Source organism: Betta splendens, chromosome 10 (assembly GCF_900634795.4).
Source record: "Betta splendens chromosome 10, fBetSpl5.4, whole genome shotgun sequence".
Taxonomy (NCBI): Eukaryota; Metazoa; Chordata; class Actinopteri; order Anabantiformes; family Osphronemidae; genus Betta; species Betta splendens.
Window position 1 is genome coordinate 14,849,929 of NC_040890.2, and position 27,672 is coordinate 14,877,600.

At 47.8% G+C, this 27,672-nt stretch overlaps 1 protein-coding gene across 8 annotated transcripts in view; it reads left to right on the forward strand.

Annotated features, from left to right (window-relative positions):
- Positions 1–27,672, forward strand: part of pcdh19 (protocadherin 19) — a 49,382-nt gene extending 21,710 nt beyond the window's left edge. For 4 of the 8 annotated variants that reach the window (XM_055512372.1, XM_055512373.1, XM_055512370.1 and 1 more), the window contains exons 3-5: positions 4,668–4,725; positions 6,361–6,546; positions 25,141–27,672. In XM_055512372.1, the coding sequence (XP_055368347.1) occupies positions 4,668–4,725; positions 6,361–6,546; positions 25,141–25,700 (804 nt within the window). In that variant the 3' untranslated portion in view covers positions 25,701–27,672. Of the gene's footprint in view, positions 1–4,667; positions 4,727–6,360; positions 6,547–25,140 lie in introns of all 8 variants that reach the window. The other 4 variants (XM_029164604.3, XM_029164605.3, XM_029164600.3 and 1 more) reach the window with 1 other exon arrangement.

Sequence of the window (27,672 nt, forward strand, 5' to 3'; positions counted from 1 at the left end):
ACTCGGGTGACCTCGCGGCAGCGTGTGAATCGGCCGCTCGCTCTTTCTGCCCGGTCACAAAGGCTGCGGCAGCACAAGCGAGCTTCTAAAAAACCTCCTCCCCACAGAAACATTCACTTTCATAACATGATTGATTCCCAAATGGGCTGCGGGGTTTGGGGTGAATTGATGGGTGATGAAGTGAAATGATGCAGGGAACGTGGCAGGTTATTTGTCACACATGTACCCTTCTGTCACAATTGATTGTGTATAATTTGAGTTTGCAGGGGAGCCGGTTGATATTAAATGGTAACAACTCCCTGTATTCATCATGGCAGGCCCCCTTTAGCAGGCAGAAATAGAAAATGTAATCTCATCCACAACCATGGCTGTGCCTCAGGCACTCTTTCACCCTTTTTAGTGCTGATCCTCCCTCAGGGGCCCTGCCCTCTCTACAGGAAGAGGGAAATCTATAATCTTGCAGATGGCAAAGGATCTATGGGAAATTCTATAATCGAGAGGAGGGTGGTGATGATGGGCTTCGGGGTGGAGGGCAGAGGGCTCTGGCCGCTCACGGGCCAAGGAGCATTCCTCCCGTCTCACATAGTAAACAAAAGTGAAGCCGCCCTGGGACGGGGCCCTGGTGGCCTCCGTCCTCGAACGCGAGGCGCTTCACGGTGCCCCAGAGGCGGGTGAGGCGGTCGGGCAAAATGAAACGAGGGGAATATGTGCATTTTGACTTATTACCGATGAGGCCCATCAGCGTTGCTACTGCTCTTTGCTAGTTACTCCCCTTTGAGCGAGGCCGTAGCCACACCTAGCTGCATAACGAGCAGCTGGCCTGCGCTTCAAGCCCCCCCCTCGGATCTCCTTCTCTTTATCCCTTCCTGTAGCAATAGGATATCAATAACAAGGCACATTATGGGTTAGCGTTTCCTTCCAGGACAGAGGGGAGTCCGTGAGAGAGCTGCACTAACAATGCACTGGGACTGAGCCGCGGCCTCGGACTGCTCAAACACAGAGCGGAGCGGCAAAATTTGATCTGACAGTTTAATTGATTGTGTCTCGTCTGTTGTTCTGTATGTTTAAACTGTGCGTTTTAGTGGCGCAGTCGGAGCATCTGGCCACGACGAGCACGGATAGAATGTTTTTGGCAGCAAATGAGGATGACTGTATTCAGGATTTGCACCAGTGACAGACACAACTTTCAATATTTAAGTCATTTCAAACTAAAACTGTGATGCAAAAAACCCTTCTATTTTTATGTTTCCTTTTTAAACCACGAGGAAACAGGAAATCGCCTCTAAATGAAGCCTTTGAACGTCTCGTGTGTCACCCGGGGTGCACGTTGCCGCTCCCGTCCATGCATTTCTATCCGTTAAAATGATGCAGCGAGCCGCGTGAGCCGGGGTTAGACGCACTCTGGGGCAGCTGCGTGACAGGTTTTTCCTTCTTCTCTCCTATCTGTGTGACATCTGCTGCACTTGTTGGGTGTTTACTGGCATAACAACTGGTGTCTTGGCTCCCCCGCCCCTCCTCTTTTCTCTGGCGCTCCCAGTGCCCCCACACAATGAATGCACTTGCATCCAGACTACAGAACCAATTGTCACGGTGGGAGGAAGGCAAATCAAATCCTACAGCAGCAACTAGGCGAGGAGATTGCTTTTCCTCTCAGCGCCGGAGAATCGGGGCCATCGTCCTTGTGCTCCAGGTTTTACTGGAGAGAACGAGGCAAAGGGTGAAAAGGGGAGCGTTGCCGGGCGGCGGGAGATGGGCCGCCAGGCGTCCTCGGGTCGAGTCACACCCCTCCTCTTCCATCTTCACCCTCTCGCTTGCCACTTTCCACTTCCCTCCCCACTCATCCTGACACTGCCCATCAGTCACCCAGCGACGCCAGGCGCTGCATTTCTCTGCCCCGTCCTCCAGATAAAACGGAACAATGATTATGGGGATAGAGTGACTCTGGCCGCCAAACTGGGGCCGCTCGGATCACAACAACACATTGTCCAACCTGATTAAGTAGCCATTTGTGGCGTTCTCGCTGTAGTTAAGCGGCCCTCATCCTCTTGACTGAAACTTGACCTCCCGGCGTGATATATAGACACGTCCTCCAATTTGGGGTTGGTCAGAAATGTGGAGGCGGACATTGCATTTCTTTACAGGAAGCCTGAGCGAATGCATCCGACTCTTCTCCAGAATAGGAGCTCTTGAGTGACTCATCTGTGCCGAAGGTTACACCCTCACAAGATGGATGTTTGTTATTTCCACTGACGCCTTTATAGAAATAGGAAATGTGGCCTCTGCTCAAACCTCTGTCAGAAAAGTTGTGTAGAAAAGTGGCTCAATGGGAACTTAGTGGTGTAAAACAGTGAATGGTTAAATAATAAAACGGATCTTCAGTTTACACCTACTCCACACTAAGAAGTTCTCTATGTAAAAACCCTGAGAGATAATTGCATTGTAGAAGGTTCAGTTCCATTTCAGGAGTGGAACCGCTCGAGAGCGAGGGCAACGGCGTCTTCCTCTCCGAACCTGCCATCCAAACCAATTACAGGCTGCAGCCAGAGTGACATCCACAAGAAATGTTCTATCTTGTCTTTTTAAATGAAGTTTTTCCCCCTTGTTGCTCATGCCTTGCATTTTCATTAGTCTCTCAGTGGATGCGCAGCCACTGTAGTAGATGAGGCGGTTTAATTTGTGAGTGGCGCTCAGGTGGGTCACAGAACACAGGCATGTTTGCTAAGGCACACAACGATAGTGCTTCGGATAAAACACTAAAATATAAACTGAAAAAACATATTTGCAATTTGTTATATTAAGTCACGTTATATAACCACGGCTGTTACCTTCAGGTTGTAGTTGAACAGGAACAGTACGTAAAAACATGCTGTGCTTCAAATTATGGGCCTGTAATAAAATGTTAATTAAATTCCTTTTTTATTGACTTCATATTAAAAAGTTTAAGTCCGGCCAAATGGTTACAATTTCCCTGCAAAAATAATTGCGTCTGGGCGAGATGTGGCAAACAGCGGCCGGACTGACAGTGATCAATCGAAGGCCCACAGCTTTGGAGGATGTCGAAGCATCACCACAAGCGTGTTGGTGGAAGCTGCTTAAATTTTACAGCGAGCACAAAAGACAAAGGCAGTGTCAGCGTCAGTCAGATAACAATGCTGCACAGAATGCGCAACGCCTTTGAAGCCGCGAGGAAATAGCAAGTTCCTAAACAAACACGGACATACATTTGGTAGCATTAACAAGCTCTTACATATTTCATAGACTGCAGACGGGTCAGGGGAGCTATTTGCCAGAGGTAAACACCACACATTTCCTGCTGTGATCTCCCAGCCTCACTTTTATTTATGTATGGATTCATTTCAAAGGAGATCCAAGAAGAGTGGGGCTAATATTTGACCCCCCCTCCGCCCCCGCTCCCCCGTCCTCGCCGCCGCTCACGCCCGCGACGGCGCGGTTCCGCTTCCGCTCGGCTGCAGAAAAGAAAGTTCAGGACGCGCGACCCTATTAACATCTCACAAGGAGCGCGGCCGCACGCCGACTTTTAATCCAGAAGTGTTTGGTCGCCGCGTGTGACAGCTGTGCAGGGTCGCAACAGCAGGCCCGCGTCACGCGGGGAGCTCGCTTGATAATCAGCAACTGTGCTCGAGTGTCTGCATTAACCTTTCTTATCATAGGGGTGAGGGCTTTTTTCTGCCAGGGCTTTGATATCGCTACTGTAGACTTCCCTCGGAAGTCAGCCATTGACTCGCAGCTTTTATCAGGATACAGTATCTGCTCCGTGGAATTTTAAGCAAAGTCTCTGCTTTCTTTCTGCAGAAAACACCTGCATCTTATCAAACTTCGCTGAAAGGGTCGTATCCTGGCTTTTCGCAGGACTGGAAAAGTCCTTTGAGAGGCTTTGATACCCTTTGCCCCCCTGACATCTTACCTAGTGTGAGTAGATGCTTGGCAGATGCAGGAGGGGCTACCTGCTCGCTGCAGACTGGCTCCTCTGGCTGTGTGCTCTTACGTGTCAGACATTCTCCTTGCTAAATAAATGTTGGGAAAAAATGAACACAGGATGCCTTTGAACTATGTTCTCTAATGTGGGTCAGAGATCTATCGTATGCATATTCTGAAAGCCTTTTCATCTGCAATTGCAGAGTTAAGATTCCCCTGGTACACTCTTAATTTCATCTACTCCTCTCTGCAGTTATTTATTTAATATTTCCACATTAATGTCTTCTCAAACATGGTAAAAGTGAAGAGTTCAGAGAAGAAAAAAGGGAAACTTTTCTTCTCCCTCTGTCTGCATGATAGTCTGTCCTCCCTAATGACTACATTTTAAAGACAGTGGGCTGACTGGCAGTGGAGGGAGGGAGCAAGGCATCGGGAGGAGGGAGGGCGAAAAGGAGAAGAGAGGCTGTGCTCACTGCAGCACTCTCCTTAGCTCTCAGCTCCCAGTCAGCCGCTGTGTGTGTGCTTTGAAAGAGAATAGGACTCAGCCCTTTGAAAGCCGCTGCAGCTCACCGGGGCCTTTGTGTAAAATAACATTTCTACTGAAAGCCAATTACTGCTAACATTATTTTGGTTGCTTCCATTATTAAAAGTACCTCTCTGTGTTGCCCCCGTCGTCCCTCATCCCCCCCCCCCCCCCCCCCCCCCCCCCCCCCCCCCTCGCTCTCTTACAGACGGAGAATTATTCCATCGACTCCAGTTACGTGAACAGCAGAGCCCACCTCATTAAAAGGTATGTCTTGATTAAGAATTGCTACCAGCACCTTGTTACCATTGTTATCTGTAATTGTTTTATCTAATGAGCGCGCGGCTAATGTTGCAGCCGCTTGCATGTGTTCCTGCATGTTTTTCATTCGGCATAATTGCAACGGGAGGATAAGATTTGGGAATAAATTGCTTTACTCCATTATGCGTTTAGCGGATACTTGTCGGAACGAGCCACAAACACATACCTTCAGATTATTCCATTACACCGAGCCGCCGAATGGGCAAACAATCATTTTCACATAGAAAGACTTTATTACTCTCCTCTTATTCAGTACGTAACCCTTTGTATTCAAGTCAGTTTCCCCCTCTTTCCATAATTATGTGCTGATTTTTTCTTGGGTGAAGAATAAACGTTTGCATTGTGCATTCTGTCTCTCAGTTTACCTGAACCACGATATTAGATAGCGCTCCAGGAATGCAGGGTGAGGGGTTAGGACGACGGGGGTCATAAAATAATTCCCTGCAGCTATAGAGTTTTCTCTAACCCGCCTCCCTCCGACAGCTCCGATTCTCCCTTTTTTACCTGCAGCCACGGAACATTTCCTGACTTTCGTTTGTTTGAGGCCGTCCCAGGCTTTAGAAAAACCATTATAGCAATTTCCTCCTCAAAAGATTCCCTGCATTAATGTAAACAAAGAGCATTCAAGTACGGGCCTCTGCAGCACACTACAAAGAAATCCCCTCAGGAGCCGGGGAGCCTATGGTCTGGGACAGGTGCAATTACAGTGATAACATCAGAGAGCCAGCATTACCTCCGCTGCAGTCCTCTCTCCCAGGCTGAGGAGCACGAGGCCCGGGTCGGGGAATGCACCATCTCCTGCACATATTCCCCCCTCTCTCAATTGCTTCCTCCCCTTTTTAACCTCCCTCACCTTACATATGCTCCTTTGTGCACTTGTTTCCCTCTCCTACAAGAACACATGTTTATATATTCTTCCCTATTTAGTGTTGTTTGTACAGCAGAATTTGTTCTAGTGGGATGGAAATCAAATGAAGGGAAATCACGCTGTTACTGTGCAGCTGTTGATTGTACCCCCCACCCCATCCTCTTTATTGACTGTGAGTCCCAAACAAGACAGATGCTCAGTTTGTATGCTCCCAGCGTTTCCTACATCCATCTTCCTTCCAGGAATTCCTGATTACTGCAGTATTTGTTTGATTGCACTGAGTGAGTGCCTCCTGTTTGTTCGATGTGATGTCCTTGAAGTCACTGCATCCATCCAAAATGTCCCTGGCAGAAAAAGCCAATAACTGCCGTACTATCTGTGAAGAAAAAAAAAAAGTCTAGTTAATCCAAAAAGACTCTCAAAAGAGTAAAACCTTCATCGTATTTTGTGCTTTCAAGGCTGGAGTGAGACTTTGTTCTCTGCAAGAGTGTCGTGTTTAAGTCAACTTCCTCCTAAGACAAATTAGTATTCAACTGTTTTACATTCGTGGAGACGAGGCCCCATAAAAGGGCAACGTATTCAGAGGAAGGACACCAAAACGGGGATGGGTGAGGAAAGACGGACAGGCGACGCCGGGCGCGAGACGAGACGGTGAAGGAGAGCGGCAGACGGTGATGTGACAGTTAATCAACATTTCCCTCTCCTCCCTCCTGGCCCCCATGTAGCACATCGACGTTCAAGGACCTGGAGGGGAACAGTCTGAAGGACAGCGGCCACGAGGAGAGCGACCAGACCGACAGCGAGCACGACGTCCAGAGAGGACACTACGTGGACACGGCTGTCAACGACGTGCTCAACATGACCGTACCCCCCAACGTTTGCCAGCTGCCAGACCAAGGTAAGGAGGCCCGGCTGCCGGGTGTGAGGCCAGAACAAAGCGCATCGAGAGTCCACCTGAGTGTTTTTACACCACTAGAGCGTCTTTTAAGGTGCATTATGCCCATCACGGGTTTCAGATGTGCAAGTATGAACATCACTGGGCTCTTTTTGTCTTTGATGTCCTGCTGGAGCAGCTAATGTGAGGGATCTCTGACAGCTAAGGCTCCCCTTTGATACAGGCTTAGGTAACATTATTGACTGATAGTAGCCATGTCTGCTCTTGAAGCGGAGCTGACTTCAAATGTGCCTGAATGGCAGCAATTAGGCTCATAAAGGTAGAAGGTGGAAATCTGCATATCTCCACATGCCCTCATCCATTATTCAGGGGGATCATTTAGCAGGGAATTAATGTTGATGTTTCATTTCTGACTCACCGTTTAAAAAGACATCCGCTGGGCCGGCAGGAGTCGGCGCCAGGGTCGTGTTCGTTCTTAACTACTGCCAGTCGGGCCGGGCATGGGAGCGGGTCAGCGGGAGGGGTGGGGGGGGGCAGCCAGGCGGGGTGGAGCTGCGCGGGACACACCGAGATGCCACCGCGTGCACCTGGGGGCATTTAAAGGAGGCGTGAGCACAGGTGCAGCGGCTCAGAGGCTCGGGCGCGGAGGCTGCAGACGTACGTCCGCTGCCTCGTTGGGAGCGAGCAGGAGGCTCCGGGCATTTGACTTTAAAAGCACGCTCTCGAGGACGGCACTTAACAGATATCATTCGCCGTATCTGAACTTTACATTCGCTCTGCGCTTCGGTTGGGAGCTTGTGCCAAATTTAGTCTTTCCTCCCTCGGTTAACATCTACATAATTTTATTCGTTTCCACGCTGCCCTAGTAAGGCATCCCACTCTCCCGTCTCTACTTTCCTCCCTCTTAGCTGATACAGGGGAAAAGAATTTAATGAGCATAAGAAATCGAATCCTGCTTTATAAAAGTGCATATAGAAATAAAGAGTGTGTGTGTGTGTGTGTGTGTGTGTGTGTGTGTGTGTGTGTGTGTGTGTGTGTGTGTGTGTGTGTGTGTGTGTGTGTGTGTGTGGTTAAGAAGCAGTGCTCGACATATGTAGACGCTCCTTTGTCTGGTCTCTGGCTTAATAAAGTGACAGGAGCCTGAGCTGTTGATGTTGTTTTTTTAGACAATAATGAGATCTACACTGTATTTCCATTAAGCAGCTGTGGTGCATTGACTAAGCTGGTGACCACTAGAGTCCTCTGGTGCTGCAGGTTCCTCAGCAGCAACAGTAATGGACAGTGAAATGTGAATGTGCCGACTGTTTGTGCTGTTTGCGGTGATCGCCTCGCAACCCGCCGCGCATTCCACGCGTCTCCCGAAGACGATGCACGCCGACAGGTCTTCTGGTGGAAGGATCTCATTATCGAGACAATTAGAAATGATGTACATGAAGAATATTACAAGTGGGGAGAGCTCTCTCAGGCAGCTCTTTTTTCATTAACACCACCAATGATTGTATCTGTTCCTGCAAAATGGATGCATGCCTGCTGAATGTGTAATGCGCCTCCACACTGCTGGTAAACAGTGCAGGAGGCTATTTCACAGTGCTGTCCGTTCTTTTGACCAGAACGAACAGATGATAACAAAGTATATGCTCGGAATTGCAATTAGGTGTTTTATTGGCTTGGTATTTATTTTTTTGTATCGCATCGAGCTGCGGTCTCACTTTTAGCAAGCAATTTCCTCTGGTGCGAACTTAACAAAATGGCCTCGGCGGAATCTTTCCTCCCTTTTGTTTTGACCGCCGGTCAGCAGCAGCGGCCGCGGTCGAGAGCAACGAGAGGCTGTTCATAATTATTAAATGATTTGACCAAAGATCCTTACACGTGCAAAACTGTAATGACGGAGCAAATGAAATCGCCCCTCCATTACCATCTCAACGGCCTAATTACAGCGTTAAAGGGCTGACAGAGACGGGCGGATGCGGCACGGCGCACAATTCAAGCTGTCTCTGCTGTTGCACCAGGATTTTTACATCGTCAGATTTTTTTTTTTTTTTTTTTTGCGGCTCCTCAGGAGAACACTGGCCTCTTCATTTCCCCGCTTCATTCTCATCTGAGCTAACTGACTTGAGCACAGAGGCAGGAATAGAGGAGTTGGGGTTTAGTATAATGTGAGGACGGCAGCGGTTTCAGTCCGGCGGTGATGCGGTCGGACTCCGAGCTCATCTGTCATAATTTCCAAAAATGGACACCATCTACTCGGATTGTCAAAAGCAAATAGGCGTGTACAGTAAACACGCCGCTGCCGGCGAGTCTTCTGGGAGCGGCTGCTGCACGGAGCCTCTGCTGCCAGCTAAGGCGGAAAACAAGTTGAGAGGCCGCGACTGCCAAACAACAACGCACACAGGCGACGGCTAGAAGAGGCCGGTTCGCTGTTTTCATCGCTCGCTTTTCACGCGCTGATAAGTGCTGGGAACAAAGAGAACCTGCGAAGGGGAAGGAAGGGTTAAACCCGGGCTTTACACTGCAAATGTTTACCGTTCCCAGAGCCGCGTGAAGGTGTTGTTTGCCCTGGACACAAGTCGTTACCGTCACACAAAGACTTTTGTGCGGGAATCCGCCGGTGACGCGGGTTTCAGCAGCGGGCGCTTCTCAGTCCTGCACCGTTCTTGGATTGGCTCGTTTGGCTTTTGTCCGACACCGCCGCGCGTCTTTTCTCCCCCGATGCGGTTTCGACAATGCCACTCATTACACGTGCGCCGAGCAACACCGAGGTAACGGCCCGTGAAGAGCGCCTGTGAAGCGATTTTGGACTTCAATCGGAGCGAACGCCACCTCGTTGAGGTGCTGTCGAGACTCTGAGGACGCGTGTGTGCTCGTTTGAAAACCTGACCTGAAACATCCACGCCATTAGATTAGTGAAATCTGAAGCGCAAATTACATTCAATCTCCCAAGATCTGTGTAGGACAAGCTATCGCTACGCTATGGCTCCTTCATATGTAAAAGCGGATGATATCTCTGTAACTATAAACTGAGAAGAAGAGCTATATAAAATGAATTCGTCTTTATCTTTATAGGCATGTCTGTGAAGTTAGGGGGGGATTTGGTTAAAGTGTGCGACATGCTAGCTTTAGCTCTGTAGAACCATTAGTGTCAGGGGAGAAGCAGGGGAACAGACTCCGAGGGGCTGGTGACAAAGAGAGCTAAATCTATTTTGCCGACTTCCCTTGATTGTCATAGCTCACACTTTAATTCCCCCCGGATATGGATGAGCCATGGTTTTTAAGGATTAAGATTCATGTATTGTTAAATCGCTGGCCTTATCTCGGCGGGAGGGACGGGGGAGAGCGCGATGGCGCCATGCAGCGTCCGAATGATGGGTTTAAAGGTTTCTGGTCTTGGTTTTGAAGCTATTTCTAGGCCAGTGTGTGAGTGTTCTGCTTCTCTACTCGCGTTCCGCTCACACGGCTCCGCGACTGCTCAATTAGCTAGAACAGCCAACAGTCCTCTTTTATTTTTGACTTATTCCTCGGCCTCCACCTCTGGAGGATATCTCTCATCTAGCTGTTAGCTCCCTGTGGGTGTGTGCCTGAAGCTGGAGCCCAAGAATAAGCCCCCTTCGCGGGCTGCAGACTCCTCCATATTCCCTCCTTCCATCATCAGATCCGCAGGGTTTCGCTGTTCTTAATTGATTTCATCTCCCTTCACGTTTCCCGCCTCTCTCTCTCCACCGCTCCCTCTCTGTTTCCATCCACCGACTGCAAACATCTTCAACCCACATCTCCCAACTTTGTGCCAGTCAAGCACTTCCCCTGTTGAATTAAAGAAAGAGTAGAGGCGCCTCGCGTGTTTCTGCTGCAACCCTGCCCTAAATTCAACACAGGAACATTTCTACTTTGCAGTCCTCTGATCTACTAACGAAAATGCTGACAGGTGTCAGAATCAGGGAGGCAACGGAAGCGGGGCTGCGCTGACAAGAGTCGACGAGAGGGGGAGAGCGAGGCCGAGAGCGCGAGGGGAGACAGAGATGGAGAGATGAGCGTAGCGAGCAGTCTTAGCGAGGGATAATAAAAAAGAGGACAAGAGGAAGCAATCTCTCAGACAGGTAGGAGGGATTCTGCTTCCTCTCATTGCGAGATAACCGCGACTCTGCGGCAGGATTCGGGATTTGACTGATTCTCCAACAACATTTGATTGAATTATGCATCAGAACTCTCCTTGTGATCCGGGCAGGCGACAACACTTGTTGCGTCCCCGTGTTCCGTGATTGGATTAACACACAAACTCCACGGTGGGACCATCCATTTTGATTTGGATTTGCCTAATCGAATGTGGGACCTGCGGTGGAGGTAAAATGGCTGACAGTGACGGAGAGCTGGGTGCAACGCGCGCATTAAGGAAGACGGAGTGCGAGCGCCACATGCTCTAACACACTAGTGAGCGCATGCGAGCAGGTGTAGTGAGGGCGATAATGAACAAGCGGAATGCACATTTTGCCTCTAAGAGGTAGAGACAAAGAAGGAAACCAAATGTTGTTTCAAGCTGTGTCCATCTGGCCTCATCGCTTTTATCATCGCTGAATGAAATTGCGTGACTCAGTGAGGCTTCTGGCTCTGTCTTAGTGAAATTAAACCTAATATCATAAGGCAGAGCAGCGTAATATTGATTGTGGCCTTTGCTAAAGCAAACAGAACCTCTACCACTTAAAAGGGAGACATGGTTTTTACATATTCAACTGCTCGGGCCTCTTGGTGATGCTTGTTTGCCGTATTTGAAACAAACACCCGTTTAAACAGCGCGTGCGACCCGATTTCCCTGCTAATTCCGCCAGGGAACGCGATTCACTTCCACAAACTTGACGTGACGATGCTTAAAGTTTTTACAACAGCGCCCGTGGCTGCTCCTGCTCGGCTGCACGCGCTCGGCACAGACACAAGCAGAGGCTTCTTTCCTCCATCGCCGCCATCTCCAGCCCGACTGTCAACACGTATAGTAACGTTACAACACCGCTGGCATCCCCTGACCCCTCATTCTGCCAGAGCCCTCTTGAATATACCCGGTGTATTTAATCAGCTCAAGAGGGGACTGCTTATCTCCCTGCACTTGTCATGGATAGCGTATTGAACATATCAGAGGGAGAAATGGGAATAGTTCATTATTTTCTAGGGCTCACAATGAGCCTGATGTATCTCGTCGCAGGCCCTTCACTGACAGCTCATTTTCTAGACAATCCTGGCATTCAGTTCACACCGCGGCAGGGCAGGAGAGACGGAGACACCGAGAGGGAGAGAGAGAGAGCGAGAGAGAGAGAGGGAGGAAACACAGAGACAGACAGAAAATAGGGCTCCGGATCTCCATTGCTTATTCATGACGCTGTGGCATGCTAGGTGTGTTAATAATCTCCGCAGAAACCGAGCGAATCACTGTTGTTTGTTGAACACCTAGCCAAGCTGGGCCCCAATCGACGGCAGATGGGAAAACAGGGGGATCAGGATGATCCCAGACAGAGGGAGGGAGATTAAGAACAGGTAATGTGCTGAAGTTGATGGGGGCCGAGTGTGTATTAAAGAGGAAGGCGAGAGGAGAGCGCCTGAATTTTAAACGCGTCTGAGCCTGTGTACACAGTCTATGGAGTGTGTGCGCGGCCGCGGGTGTGTGTCTGTAAAGGTTAAGGAGGAGGAGGAGGAGAGAAAGGGCGAGCGAGGAAGACAGAGATGGCACAAGAGAGAAATACTATGAGCGGGGAGGAATGGAGTGAAAGTCGGGCGGCAGAGCTGCAGCCTTGTCTCCAGTCTGCTCGTCTTTTGTGGCTCTGATTGATTCCACTTCTTGCCGGCGAATCCGAGGCAGCAGCCATTTCTCCCAACCGCACCATTGTGCTTTTAATTCTTTGAAGGTGGCTCTGGTCTCCTGTGCTGGGGAGGTTAGTCACATCATTTCAGGTGTCTTTCTACTAATTTCCTGTCCCAGCGCTGCGCTACTCGCTTCCTACACGCAATAACTGTTTAGATATTGTCTCCTCTCCTGCATCTTTATTTGGACACGGTTCTGTTACTGCCGGTGTGATACGGGCTCGCTGCCTTTGATTTCCAGTTGGAATAGTCTTATCTACATGTGATGCAAATGCAAAACAACGAGAGGTTTACTCTTCTGTTACAGTCGTCTTTATTTACATGTCCTCCATGCACAACGGATCACAGGCTGCTGCGTGTAAAAGCATCATGATGGAAGAAAGAAAATGAGCCAAAGCAAATCATTTCCCTCAGAGATACTGATGTGTGTGTTTTTTTTACTGCGTTGGGTGACATTTCAAGTGTTGAAGAAAGCAAACATGTAGGAGTTTTTATAAAGCCACAGATCAGCTGATATATGTTCACATTCAAGTGTCAAAGCCGAACACCAACAGGCCTGATTATTATAGGACTGGAGGTAGAGGTCTTTGTTGGGAGGATGTCTGAGTGGAAACAATAGCTTTTATACAGGATGTTCCCAGCAGTCAACATTAGCTGACCTTTACTGCATGTTTATTATTGTCACCATGACAACAGATGCCCACTCTACCTAAGTTATCGTTTAAACCTAAATCGTATGTTTCATTAAAACTCTCCAAAATGTGCCAAATTATCCACTAACTATAGTGATTTCGCAGCATAAAATAGTTTTGTTTCTCAGCACTAATGCTGAGAATCTTTTTGATACGGTCAAAAAGCACTTATGTGTCATTGAAGGGAAATTATAAAACGTTTTGTTGTTGTGTTTTTTTTACAACATCTGTGGCTTAATGGACGTGAGCGAATATTACTAATGTATTTACTCCGGCTCCAGGTCAGCTGAGTAAAAGGTTTTTTGGTCCTGCCAGAAGAATTAACCTCTGACTAGTCTGACGACTGAAGTATTGCAAATTGTACAACAGGAGGAGTATTGTTGGCCACCACAACCACTAGACCGCTGGAACAGAAAATAGCAGATAGTATAACCCCAGACCCGATCCCCATCCGCACCTAGTACTCCTTTACACAAACGGGAATTACCAAGGGCTTGTTGCTAAAATTATATAGACTGATACCACGTGGAGTAAACAAGGTGATGAGGACATATTATACACATAGACTAACTCAAAGAAGCCTGTGTGTGTGTGGCTGGAAGTGGGCAGGATAGTCGCAGAGTGACTGCCAAAGCAAGACTTGTATTACAGGGATCCCAGGATATCAGACACCAGGCGGCCTGTGCTCCCTCCAGGCAGGGCAGCGTCTGGCAGCTGGCCCATAGCCCAGATAGCTATAATCAGCTCCATTACCTGTAGCACTGACTCCCATTTAGGAGCCCTCATAGTGGAACCACAGCTATACTGCAGGGACTTGGGATGTTGTGAAATTTAGGGAAAGTCCAAATAGCGCACGCTATAGCTACACCTGCTGCAAACGCACACGTAGCACAGGCGGCAGCCACTGGAAGCGGCGCGCTACATAAACATGTGGTGAACGGAGAGAGATTTCCCGGGCATTATGTGTCTTGGCATGAGGCATTTGTTTTATCTCCTGCCTCTGTGAAAGGAAAGATTAGGAATATACTCTGCTCTGTTTAAGGGGAAAATCAGCTGTCTTCTGACAAGTACATTGTAGCCTGCAGTTTTCTGTCCAGAATACAAAGAGACATTTATCACTGCAGCTGGGGTGAGGGAGGAAGAGAGAGAGAGCGAGGGAGGGAGGGAGGAGGGGGGGGGGGGGGTTCTCCTGTGCTATTTCTTTTTTAAACCCCATTACTTCCTTTCTGTGCGAACAACACTATACCTCCATCCTTTTTAATCCATTTGAGACTTCCTGGGTTCTTTCATTGTTTCATTTCAGCACTCAAACCCCCCACCCACCCCCACCCCCCCCTTTGCCGTCTCCATGCTGGATTTTTATCTTTCGTTCTCATCACCTTGTTTCTCCTGACATTCTAATTCTGATGGAATATGTAAAGTTACGTCGTCCTCCTCAGTTGTGGCAACAAAAGGTTACTACCTCAGGCAAGCTGCTACAATATTTCCATATTACGCTCCCCTCATGTATATTCAGTGAGAATGATTTATTCTATACCATTTTATTGCTGTTCAAATGCTGCGTTTCTCTCGGAGACTCCCAGTATGTGCTATAAGACAGCGCATGGCGGGATGCGCGCTCCCAGTCTGTGTCGAGCGGGAGTTAAGCAGAGGTTAAAGAGAAGTCATCCAAACTAGCTCCATCATTACTATCCTTCATTCACCAATTAGTGTCAGCGTTTCCTCGCTGTCCCCTGGATGACCTTGCATGAATGAGCTCGCTTTGTTGTAATGCAACATTTGGACGCGGTCGCGATGGTGGGAGGCTCGTAGCTGCTGCTAGTAACCCGCATCATAAACTGTTGATGGGCAACAGAGAGCCTTTCCCGGCGAGCGCCGCTAGGCCTCGCCTCAGCCCGGCTCCTTGCTTTATGAAATGCATTCACATATATTACCAGATTAAAATCTAATAGTGGATTAAGTGCACAGTTTACTAGTCGTGGCTGAATTTCTTACATGCTCCATAGTCGCTTTCTGCCTGTTTTGACTCTATTCATGCATTAACAAAAAGGTCAAGAGCTGAACAAAATGCGGAGTGGTGTTTCCGCACTGTGGCGTAGCTGGCGGTGGTGGATAATCAAATTAAATAAATTCATCAACAGTAAAAGCATTATTCACAAAGGCCCTCCATTTTTCTATGGTGCCACTAATAAGATGCTTCCTTCAGGCTACCGCACATCGCTTCGTTTTGGGCATTAACCTAATTATCATATCATGTTAGGATATTATGTAACATAAGGTTAGTGTGAATTATGTAAATACTGCGTAAAGTGTTACATTAATCTGCTTATTAAAAAAATTGTGTTATATTATGTAAAAATAATTATAATTTTTATTATAATGCGTTGTTCCTTTTGTGCAAGTATTCAGTCAATGGGTGCATCTTGCAGGTCGCCGTGACTCTTTAAACCCTGACCCCCCCCCCCTCCCTTAAAGGGGAGGATAAAAGGTAATAGGAGAGGTCGGCTGTTAAGTTTAATGGTGGACAGGAACGCTTCAGAATGGCTCCCTTTAATGATGTGCCTTTTCTCCTCCCGTCCTCGATAAAGAGGAGGCCGGAGCGAATGCAGAGGGAACTGCGGCCAGGAAGCGCCGTCTCCGCCCTCTTCCTCCACCCACTCCGCTGTCCCCCTGCGTAGCTTAGCTCCCATTTGCAACCCAACATCCAGTCTGGTGTTCTGCGGCCTCACCACACGCACGCTGCCTCCTTAGCTGTCTCCAAAGCAAAGGAGCGAAGGAATTGGATCTTTGACACCTGTCACTTCCACTCTGCTGCACCTTGCTCCCTCCCCACATACAGCATAAGGACTTTTCATGTCACAGCTCAGCAAGTTATGAGTGGGCACAGGGCCTGAGAAATCCAATTACTACCACTGTGTCAGACCCCTGCCAACATCCTTATATATGCTATAGTCGTGTTCCTCAAATCAGAAAGTATGTGCCTATTAGTTCCTTCTCTTTTCTTCAGACCGGGCTCCCACCTCCATTTCAATCTGTGTGTCTTAGATACGAGCTGCAGCTCTTCTGGCTGTTGACAAGCCTCTGTAGAGCAGCACCGGCTGGTGGGTGGCTAATGCTACGGACATTGGTTCTGACTGTCTGATATTAAGTGGTATCACGATGCGGGCCTCGCTGTGGCGGCTAATGCGGGAGCTGGTGGGGACTGAGCAAAGCTCCCTGATGCCAAACAGAATGGCCTCTGTGACAGGGAAATAGAAAGCGTTCCGAAGGCCTCCCTGTTGCTCATCCTCCGCCCAGTAGGTGTAAATCTAATGCATCTCCACATAGCGAGGCCCTTTTGCTGGGCTTTCTTTACGTCCCTTGCTCTCTGCTCATCCTTGAGTGATGCTGTCAATTTGCTTCAGCCGGAAACGGGTGCGCATCCCTTTCGAAGCGTTCAAACCCCCGCGTCCTGAGGCGGCGCCGCCGCGTTCCCTGCACCGTATGCTTGGGAGCGCTGAGCTGCACCCGCCCATCACCCGCGCATCACCCGCGCACACCGGTGGACTCCAGACTCCAGAGGTGGTTCAAACTGTCAGGGAAAAAGGGACGAGAGGGTTTTTTTTTTAAGCAAAGAAAACGAGCGCCAGCGTAGGAAGTGCGCATGTGCCTCTGCAGTGAGATAAAATAGAATATTAAGCACACAGTCCTGGGTGACACAAAGTGAACATGACTGAATGAGAAGCCACATTGTATTAATTATGTAAGGGCCAGTCTTTTGAGGCGAAGCAGAAGCTGGCGCAGATAGAGGAAATCCTTAGATATTGTTATGCTGTCAGCCGCGCCGTCCCCAGTTGTTTAGACCTCGACACGTTGACAGGCGCTGAACCTTGTCTTCGTATCAGATGCCTAATAGAAATGGCACTTGAGGAAGGAAAAGGCAAAACTAGGAAAAATATCTCTTTATGCCAAATGCACAGATATGGAGCTTTTATGCTTGCAGTTGTTTGTGGGCTGTGATCATACAGTAAATCCCCTTCTCACATTTGATTAGACTTTTTGGGATGAAAATCTGAATTCACGTTGGCAAAACATCTTTAATTTGTCTTTGGGCTTTTTGTTTATCAGGTAAAATTCAAAGTATAGTTTTTGTTTTCTTCTAGTTTATATTTATGTGTGCGTGTGTGTGTGTGTGTGTGTGTGTGTGTGTGTGTGTGTGTGTGTGTGTGTGTGTGTGTGTGTGTGTGTGTGTGTGTGTGTGTGTATATTTAGAAACATGTATTTCGTCATCGGTTTTCTCGGGAATGAGATCCTGTGACTGCAGCGACTTATTGGGCACTTTCCTCACATTTCTTTTGACGACAACACACCAGCAGCACTTTAGCAAAGCCGTGCTTCTCCCCATCCCTACTTTCTCTATGGCTTTTTTATCTCCCCCCAACCCCATTCACAGATGTAATTTAAGAGTCTTTTTCTGTCCCCCTCGCTTCTGCCAGACTCAAGGGTTTAGGAGCAAATTAGCCTGCTAGCTCGGTCAAGCTTAAACACAGAAATGCTGCATTTGTTCCAGTGTATTTAAAGATGTCCTCTGTCGATGCGTTGTGGAGGAACCGAGCCAAGCGCACAACGGCGGCCGCGCGTTGGGGGAGCGTGCCGGTCTGCGACTGGGACGCCAGCAGCCTGCTGCGCTGAGCTCCGGGAATGCATTGTGCTGTTATTGTGGGCCTGCAGCGCCAGAACACAGGTTAATTTGAAGCCCATCATTAGAAACGCAATTTGGATGCCGCAAATTGACAAGGGCGGCATTTCCTGTGTCATTATGCTGAAATTCACTGCATCTCATCATGCAACTCCGTCTCCTAAACATTACGTTCCCGTGCAATTAAACTGCAAACGCGATTATATTCACATGGGAAAGGTGACGCACTGGATGGACGGCGCTCCATGGCAACATATTTATTATGAGACAGTAATAAAGCAACTTTCTGCCTTTGTTCAAAGGTTGATTTATCGTTTTGTCTCCCGCAAGTGCTGTCAGTGCTTATATTCAGTATCAGTAGCGTATTTACAACTTCTGTCAGGCGTCAACATGTTTGTATTATGTTAATAGAAAACGTAATTTGGTTGCAGTTGCGTTCATTACGGAGCATATTTGCATTTGCTTTTCAGGACAGGGCAACGTCACGCTTCAGCGCAGAGCAGTGCAAAGCTGGAAAGTGAATCCTACACCTATACATAATACAATTGATTTTTCATGAATAATATTCTTTACATCGCTGTTTAATAGTTTGACATTAATTATTACATCGTAATTATTAAACATTGCATTTGTCCGAACTAGTGCTGTCACATTAAAGCACATTTTATAGTAGAATATATAAACTATATTATATGCTGTTTATGTCGTCTTATGTCTTAGCTCTAAAGTAGTTGTTTCAGGGGAAACATCTGTAACCATACAGCTTTTTATTTTATACTCTGTCTGAGTGCAGAAATTCATTATAACACATAATAAAGTGCCAAAGGAGATGTTTTGCCAAATCACGGCCCTCCCATCAAATAAAGGCCCTATTCTCTCCCATGTGCCTTTGGAAATTATGATTTACCACAATTTGTTATTTTAGCTACTAGATCACATGCGAAAGAAAATATCAAGATGCAATTTAATTTTGACTTTAATTGCCTTTTTTCACCCTCTATCTTTCATATTTTAAAATAATTACCCCTTTAAAATACTTCTCACCCACAGATGAATTTTCTTCTGATGGATTCCATCACTAAATTTATACTCCTAATGAGTTTTTCCTGGAAATGTTATATGTTGCCACGAAATTATCTAATTTCCTACCACAAAACTGATTTCTGGCTTTAATGACAGCAATATACTTGGCATCATTATGTCGAAGTGGAAGGAGGCAGAAGTTGAAGTAGTTGCCTGCATGTGTATAATCACCTAAAGTAAAATAGTCAGTGTAAGTAAAATGTCTCCATGGACGGTGGTTAAAACCTCAGTATCTCAGTATCAGTTGTGTGCTTTTCCATCTTGCTGGTATTTTAGTGTCCAGACATTCTCAAAGCTGCTTCGTGCGTCGTATCAGCGCTGGTCGTCACATTCAGCTTCGCTGTGCAGCTCTGTGCTCTAATGCCACGGCTAATTCCAGATCACAGGGCGCGTTGACGGCGTCAAACCGCCGCCGGTCTCTGTTACTGTACGGACGAACCGATTGATTTCTCCGAACCGACGCTCACCCACGAGGTGGGATCCGTGTACGTTGAGCGTTACTGAGGCTCCGTGACCTTTAGGAGCCACGGGGGTGGGAGCGCGGCTCAATAAGGTGAGATAGCGCCCGCAGCTAAACGCCACTTGTTGCCGGGGCATTGAAACCGGGCCACCCACGTATGTCATCATGACAACCAGCTCGCACCGTTTCCACTGCATCAAGCAGTCCATTGGCCTGTGGTCCTGCTTTTGAACAAAACACTGCTCTGTGATGACACAGTGATTTATAAAGCGGCGTAGAGATTGCTTTTTTTCCTTCCCCCTCTCGCTGCTGTTACACAGCTGTTAAACAGATGCTGTTTGTACCAATTTAGGAGCTAGTGCATTGTTTGTCAGCACCAGTTTGGAAATACATTCTTTATAGCAGGACCTGCTATACAATGCACAGCACGGGCTGCACGGGGGGAGCGCAGACAGTGCAAGGGAGCGTTCGCCGCATTCATCTTGAGCTCTTGTTAGCGTTTAAAGGAGCTATTGCCAAATCCTTATGAGGAAGAGCCACTTTAAAAGGGGGCCATACATAGAATTGAGTCGAGATGCCGCTCCGCGTCAGCTTTTGGGCGGCGACGCTGAGGCCTGGTGGAAATGACAAGCTGTCAGACTCTCCGCAGCGCTGGATGGATTAGACAGCGGATTCCTCCGTGATAAATTAACTGATACTAATGCTCAGAAATAGAAGCGGGTCACGTGAACCCGCCGCTTCACAGCCACGCGGCCGTGCTAACAAGGCTGCCCGGCGAGCCTCATTTCATCCACAATTAATATTTGACTGCGAGAGTTTAAAGAATTCTGGTCAGAACGCCAGAAACGGGAGGAAGAGGTTTTTGGGTGAAGGATTTATTTAATTACACCGGCGCACGTGAGGCGGCGGCGGCGCCGATGAGATGAAAGCGGGGGACAGAAGGAAGAGAAGCATAAAAGATGGGCTTGTGCAGGGAGCTGCGAGGGATGAATCCGGGGGTGTTGGGAGGAGGGGGGGGGGGGGCTTGATGTGACTGAACCAGATGCTGTGGGGAGAAGAAGAGGACTCTGTGCTGTGCGGAGAATGATGGCTTGCGTGGCGCAGTAAGGGTGCCCCTCTACTGTTTGTAAAAACAAGACCATCACACTCCATCTTGCCGCTCCCGCAGGAGCCGGGCCTCCGGGCTGATTTATGGCCCACAGACGGAATTGGCTGGCTGGGATGACAGCAGTGCTCGGACTCTCCCTAGTGAGTAGTGGAGGAGGCTGCTTGGCCGGAGCTCGGCCTCAGCTGGCCGGAGAACTGTCCTCTGCTGTAGTAGGGGCGGGCGAGATGCGAAGGCCCGGAATCCGCCGGGCCCGAGTCAGACAGACCCCCCACCCCCCCGCTCTGCCGGTGCCATATTTCCCGACGCGTCTCTCCCTGTGTTAATTCCATCAGCTTCCGCATCACAGGCTCTGTAGTCACAATTTAGATTTAATCAATCTTTGCCATGTGACTGCCAAGATGGAAAATTAATATGGAGAGCAATTAGAAAACAGGCATCTCGCTGACAAAGATACACTGGAATACGGCGACGAGGCGGCATCCTCGCAGCAGATGAGAACCTGTGGAGACGCGGGGGAGCGAGGGAGCGCCGGCATCCAGGTCGGCTCAGAACGGGGCCACGTTCAGTGTTTCACGGCGCGTCTCCCGCTCAACAAAACCTAATGACTCAATCATCTGAGCACAGTCATTGTCTCTTCGGGCTATAAACAGCCCGTGTTTGAGAGATTTAATATCGGCCGCGGTGAGAAAAGAAGCAGTGGGGAAGGAGGAATGTACGGAAATTGGCCAAAGCCGTTCAGACCGCGAGGAAAGAAAGTCGGTGTAAAATGGGCCCGGGTGATTTTCTTTCATAGCAGCTGTGTCTACATTACCTTCTGGCCGTGCGCTGCGTTAAGAGTTCCTGTTTCCACATGACAAACAGAATCAGGACATTTATTGTTACTTGTACAACAGAAATGTCACCATACAGAGGAAATACAAAAAGTAGTTTGTGCCAAAAGTGGCAGGCGCTCTTTGTGAAATGACTTCTCCTGCCACGCTGCTGCTCCAAATCCTCCTTTAGAGTTCAACGCGCTGTAAAACAAAACTGACTGAATTGTGTCACGCCGCGCGTCCCGTCGCCTCGTGGCTCTGGCTAAATTAAGAGATTCGCGCAGAGGATGGAGATTTTATCACCTGAATCTGGGTTCGCGGCGACTTTCGGTCCGGCCCGCTGTTTTCTGCGCCCGCGTGACATCATTGTTTTCCACCTGGAGGCCGCGTGCGCTGCTTTTTGGAGGGAGGAGAGCGTCTGTTCTCCAGGCTTCATGTGTTTTAGCCAAACAGGACGCGAAATAGCTGGCAGAGGCACGCGGCGTTTTTCGGGGAGTTGCTCCTCTCGGTGAACGCGTTCCTCCCCCCCTGCGTCAGGGGATTCTCACTCTTTTGCTGATTCTCCCTTTCTTTGCTACATTAGCAGCAGACAAATAGCACCTCCAGCTGCATGACATGAAGGGATCATTATATGCGGTGCACGAGGGTGAACTGAGCAACAAGCTTGTGGGGCTGCGGGATCCACCGGGTCAGAACCAGCTCAGAACTGGCTCAGCACCAGGTCAGGACCGGGTCAAGTCCGGTTCAGGACCGGGTCGGGACTCCAGGCCGAATAACGGAGAACGTTCATCCCCTTCATCCCGCGCTGATGCAAAGCCATTCTGTTTCTGGGAACTACAAACACAGAAACACGACCAACGCTATCAGGAGAATTTGGGCTTTGAATGTGACGAGTCGATGCTTTTTGTCTTGTCGCCATGTGCATCAGTTTGCTCACATTTTAAAGTTCTCCCATGTGCTTTTGCTCGTTTTTGGACCTTTTTTCACTATTAAAGTGCTGAATGTCTGATTTAATACAGTCTGTGCTACATGTAACACTTATTTCAAGCCTCCACTACTATTATACAGTTTGTATTTTAAATGAGGACGACTCAAAATCACAGTGAGCCTCCACCTCCTGATGGAGCTCCCTCTGTAATTAATCGGCATTAATGATAAATAGGAAGTGTTGGTGGTGACATCCTGCTCTGTGCTCTGCTTTAAATCTGTTCCTGACACTGATTGGCACACTTATTTTTCGGATGACTTTGAATACACATTCACAGTGGGAGGTGCCTTCACTGTCTTCTATGTGCTGCTCTTTGACTTCCAACCCCGCTGCAGTAAAAGCCATTAATTCGGCTCCTATTACAGTTGCTGTAGCTCATTTTTGGAATAGGAGGAGATTGTGTTTTGTTAGAGGTCGATGGCCTGTCACTTTTTTTATTTAAATTTTTTCTCCTGTCTTTTTTTTCCATGGTCTTTTAGAGCAACATCTGCGTTTTACGGAGCTCTAAGCAGAGGCAGGATGTGTGTTAATGGCACTTGGCTTTCATGACAATGTCATTTACAACCCAGTTGCTCTCCCATAGACCCTTAAAGGAGAGAAAGTGGCATTCACAGCATATGCATGCACTGCTAAGTAGAGAGCATACAACTTGTGTATATTCCTTTGTGCCTGAAGGCTTTTCATGCTTTAGAAAGTGCTCCAGGCTGCAGAAAAAAGCCAAAGTATTTAGAGGAAATTGCATTCATTACCAAGATGCTTGTAAATCTTTAATCAGTAGAGAGAACGATCTACTTTGTCAAACATGTCAACCAAGATTTGAGGGGAAATTTCAGGATTACTAAATATAAAGAGGAAGTCGAGCACATGTGCACAAGTTTGGAATTCGTCTTGCAGCTTTCAGACGCTCATTGCTTGCGTTTTAGAGCCGGCGAATATTAAAATACGACAATCGCGTATATACTTTATATATTGCGGCTAAAGCTGCCCCAAGCGTCTGTATTTTTAGCAATCTATCAAAGAAAATGCATCAGAAAAGGTTTAGGTTCAAAATACAGTTAATCACAAAGCCAGTGCACAGGATTAGAAAAGAACATGGGATTTGAAAGGGCTTTAAAAAGCTGTTGCACTGGACAATCTAATCTAGTGTGTGGGCATGTTTTCTTTTTTTTTTATTCATTGCCCTCCATTATGTTCCTGGTTCCTGGTAGAGGCTTTCTGCTGTGATTACATTATTACACCCTGATTGGTTCCCTTCTGCTTAAACAAAACTCCACCTTCGTGCCTTTTCTCTCCTTGATTGCTGCTGGTGCTGGTTCCTTGGACTAATCAGCAATTCATCCAAATTTACATACCTGCAGGAGAAATGAGAGAATCGGGCATTGTTGCTTCTGGCCCACGATTTTAACTGTATAGTTAGTTTATATAGGTGCTTTGTTGCGCTTCAGTGTAAATCTGTGTTGTTGTAATATTGTAGTAATTTCCTGTAAGACATTAACTTGCAAGAATATGAGTGTTAATGGTTGAAAAGCCTATTACAATGCTGTCCCTTGTAAGGACGACAATGTCTGAATCTGCATTTACCGGATAACGTGTGTCTGTGTGTGTCTCTCTCTGTGTCTGGACACAAATGATCAAAGGAAGTGCCGCCTTTATCTCACCATGAACCATTCATGTGGAGACTGGTCACTCATCATCTGCATTCTTGGTGCTGATGTTCATTTTTTTCTGCCTTCCAGCAAAGTAATTACTCCAGAATTCCACTTCCCATATTTGGGTTCAAACAGCCCACGATACTCTTTGCTCATTCATTCAGTCATCCGGGCGCCACGGTATCTGTCAGTCTCATCAGATTATACTTTATGAGAGACAGCTCTGCCATATTTGGCCCTGAAAAGCCCCGTCTCCAATCTTTAAATATCGATCCCCAGGGCGTTAGCAGAGGTGCCTCTCATGAGTGCGGGAAAGAAGGGAGAAAAACAGATCATTAGTGATTTTAATTAGGTGATCTGTCAAGCCGCGATTGCCAGATGTAAGCGTATGCATTTGGGTCGATAGCAATCCCTCTCACAATCCGCTCTTGTCACCTTGGGCCTCTGGAGCGCAGGATGGCTCCTGCTGGAAGTGAGACAAGCAGGAGGGGAGCGCAGAAATGTGTCGTTGTGTAAAACTGTGTCGATTTCAAGATTGGAGCCGGTGGAAAAACACGACGGCGCGGCGTCCAGGAAGCGCAGCACAATGAATAGGTTCAATTTCCAGGGCTCAAAAATAAATATTCAAAGTGGTGACGCAAACAAAACTACAGGTGACGAGGGAAATGCTGCGCCACACTTGGATGTATATTTGGGCAAATAACGTGTTTATGCCAATTAATAATCAAAGCTGCAGCATTTTCCATGTGAATAAGAAGCAGTTATACTGATTCAAAAATAGTCTTGAAAGCCATTCCCCTTCAATATAAATACGGAAGAGTGCAGTTATGGAGAGTCAGACAAATCCTTTTTTCACTCCAGTGTTAAACATCATTATATATTTATAACTCGGCGCCAGATGACAGAAAGGGAGAGCGAGACGAACCAGGCAACAACACAGCAACTCGTCTGGTGTCTCTCTCTGCGAGATATCTGATTGCACTGTTTAAACCTGCCTTTCAACTACTGCTGCTACAGAAAACCCAATTATACAAGAGCCGCAAATGGACTTTTGATTTAACAATACGTAATTTAATTGGCATATTAGAAGTGGCCCAAACATCCAGCTCTGGTTATCACAGTCCGCGGTGTCAACAGGGAACTGATGCAGGGAACACAGTTCAAGTCGAGGCAAATCAGTCAGCTGTGTTTAACACAGGTTGTTTTAATTAAAACAAATGTGCCGTTGCATTTTGCTCAATTCCTCTCGGGTGCCAGATGTGAGCGCTAACGTGCGATCTCCCCCACAGATCCCAGCGAGGGCTTCCACTGCCAGGACGAATGCCGCATCCTCGGCCACTCCGACCGCTGCTGGATGCCCCGCGTGCCCGTCCCGGCGCGCGCCAAGTCGCCCGAGCACGGCCGCAACGTCATCGCCCTGTCCATCGAGGCCACCACCGTGGACCTGCCTCACTACGAGGACGGCACCGCCAAGAGGACTTTTGCCACCTTCGGCAAGGACGGGCCCGAGGACGCGGAGCGGGCGGAGCTGAAGGGAAAGCGGACTCAGGAGTCTCAGGTGTGCAGCCCCAAGGCCAACGGAGGGGCCGTGCGCGAGGCCGGCAACGGGCGCGAGGCCGCCAGCCCCATCACCTCCCCCGTGCACCTGAAGAGCCCCGTGTCCAAGCCGTCGTCTGCCTACAACACGCTGAAGTGCCGCGACGCGGAGCGCATCGCCAACCACAGCCTGCTGCGGCAGCCGGAGGGCAAGGACAGTGAGCCGGCCGTCAGGGAGATCAACACGCTCCTCCACGACGGCCGGGACAAGGAATCCCCCAGCAGCAAGCGCCTGAAGGACATTGTGCTTTAGCGAGCTTCTGTGACTCACACCAACATGCATACGCGCATAGTGTAAACTCACGTATATATAACCCGCAATAGCTGTGTGTACACAGAGAGAGAGTCAGGCTGTGGACGTAGAGCGAGACACCCATTTGCAGTATCCAGTATTTGCCGAGCAGCTCGGGCCGATGCTGCAACTAGTTGTGTGCCGGAGCCCCGGTAGCGGATGAGGCTTTGTTGTAGTCGCAGTACTTTTTACTTGTTTTCTTTTCCTGTCCTTCGTTTTCTTTTCCTTGCTGTTGACTGCGTGGACACGGCCGGTGGAGCTCCCCAGCCCTGGCGCCAAAGCAGGACACTAGGCGCGTGGACGCCCGAGGTGCCGACCCGAGTACAGTTATGCCTTTTGAACTACTTTTGTATCACAAACTGATATTTGCCTTCTTTGGTTCGGCAGTCTGTTCCAACTGCCAGAGCCGCTCTTTGTTCCTTTGTATATTGGGCTCCGGCCGTGTACACAACACAAACAGACGCGCACAGGACTCTTCTTAGCGCTTCATTCCTTCAGCGGGTTTCTGTTCTTTGAGGAGAAGCGAAGGAGGATCTCAGTCTCATTTGACCATCTCCCCGACTAATGAGAGGAACTTTCTCTGCACATCCCTGAGGACATCCTAGTGTCATCAGACTGTGAGGTCTTACAGTATTTATATTTTATCACGGATGGAGCTAAATGAACTCTTGCTATCTGCCCAGCCGCTCTGAACACTGGAAGTGGGACAGACGGATCCTAGTGTTCCAATTGAGTTGTATGAAAAGACTTACTGCTTTTGAAATCTCCTGTGCCCAACCTTGATTGTAGCCAGTGGAGCACAAATTAGAACTTTGTGTTCTGGTCTTGTACTTATTTTGACTTTTGACTATGGGGCTAGGATAGAAGGGATCGTCACTCATGTCTTGCTATGTGAAACTCTGTATAGGGTTTACTATTATCATTTTTAATAACCTGTTGTTATGTGACAATCCCTTAAATGTTTTTGTTTCAAGAGAAAAAAACAAATAAACATTGGTGTTCAACTGAAGCTACAGTAGCGTTTGTTACACAAACACAAAAATAAAAAAAACATATATGCCAAAATATATTTTATAAATAATTTAAAAATGTATAATGAGAATATTTAATGCTGTGTAGTTATTTTATGAGTAAGTTATACTTGAAATTAACTTGCTTTTGTTCATTTGTCTTTTGCTTTTATATTGAAACGGATTTGTTTTTTTATTTTCAAGATGAAACTGGATTATTTTTCGTTTACTGTGTGACCCCTGGCAACTGTTGACTTGCAGTCTACCTTGTTGTAAAGAGTTACTTATTGGTCAGTTCTTGTGCCATCAAGTTTCTGTGTGGGCTACTAGAAAATGCAAAAAAGACAAAAAAAAAACACACAAAAAAAGCAATTTCAGCACCAACATTAGTGTGTCAGTTCAACGAGCTTAGAGTGAGATAGCAAAAGAAACCAAATAAGATGCAAACAAAACCTTGACGATTGCGAGACGTTGCTTAATCTTAGTATCTAAGGAAGAGAAATGCCCAGGGCTGTTCCGGCTGGCAACCAGGTTCCACCTGTTCTCTCAGTGCAGTGAGTCAGACTTGAGCTGAGGGCGGTGCCGTCTGTGTTCGGTCGTCCTAAAGACGAGGTTGGAGCCAGGTTGGTACGAACGGGGCTCTCCCTTCCTATGAGCACCACACAACAGACTGGATGCAAGCGTGTTTGGAGGAGCTAAGGTCTCGGGAGAACCGTGTTGCACATGAGCAATGTGGTTTTATGTTGCTTTGCAGTAAACTATGTACAATGTGGAAACCGTGAATGAAAATGGACAAATTGCATACAACAAACTAGATCTTGTAGCTGAATGTTTTGCTGGTCTCACCCATGGCTTCTGGCAACATGAAAATCGGAATAATCACTGAATGTATACAGCCGCTTATAATTAAACTATTAAATGTT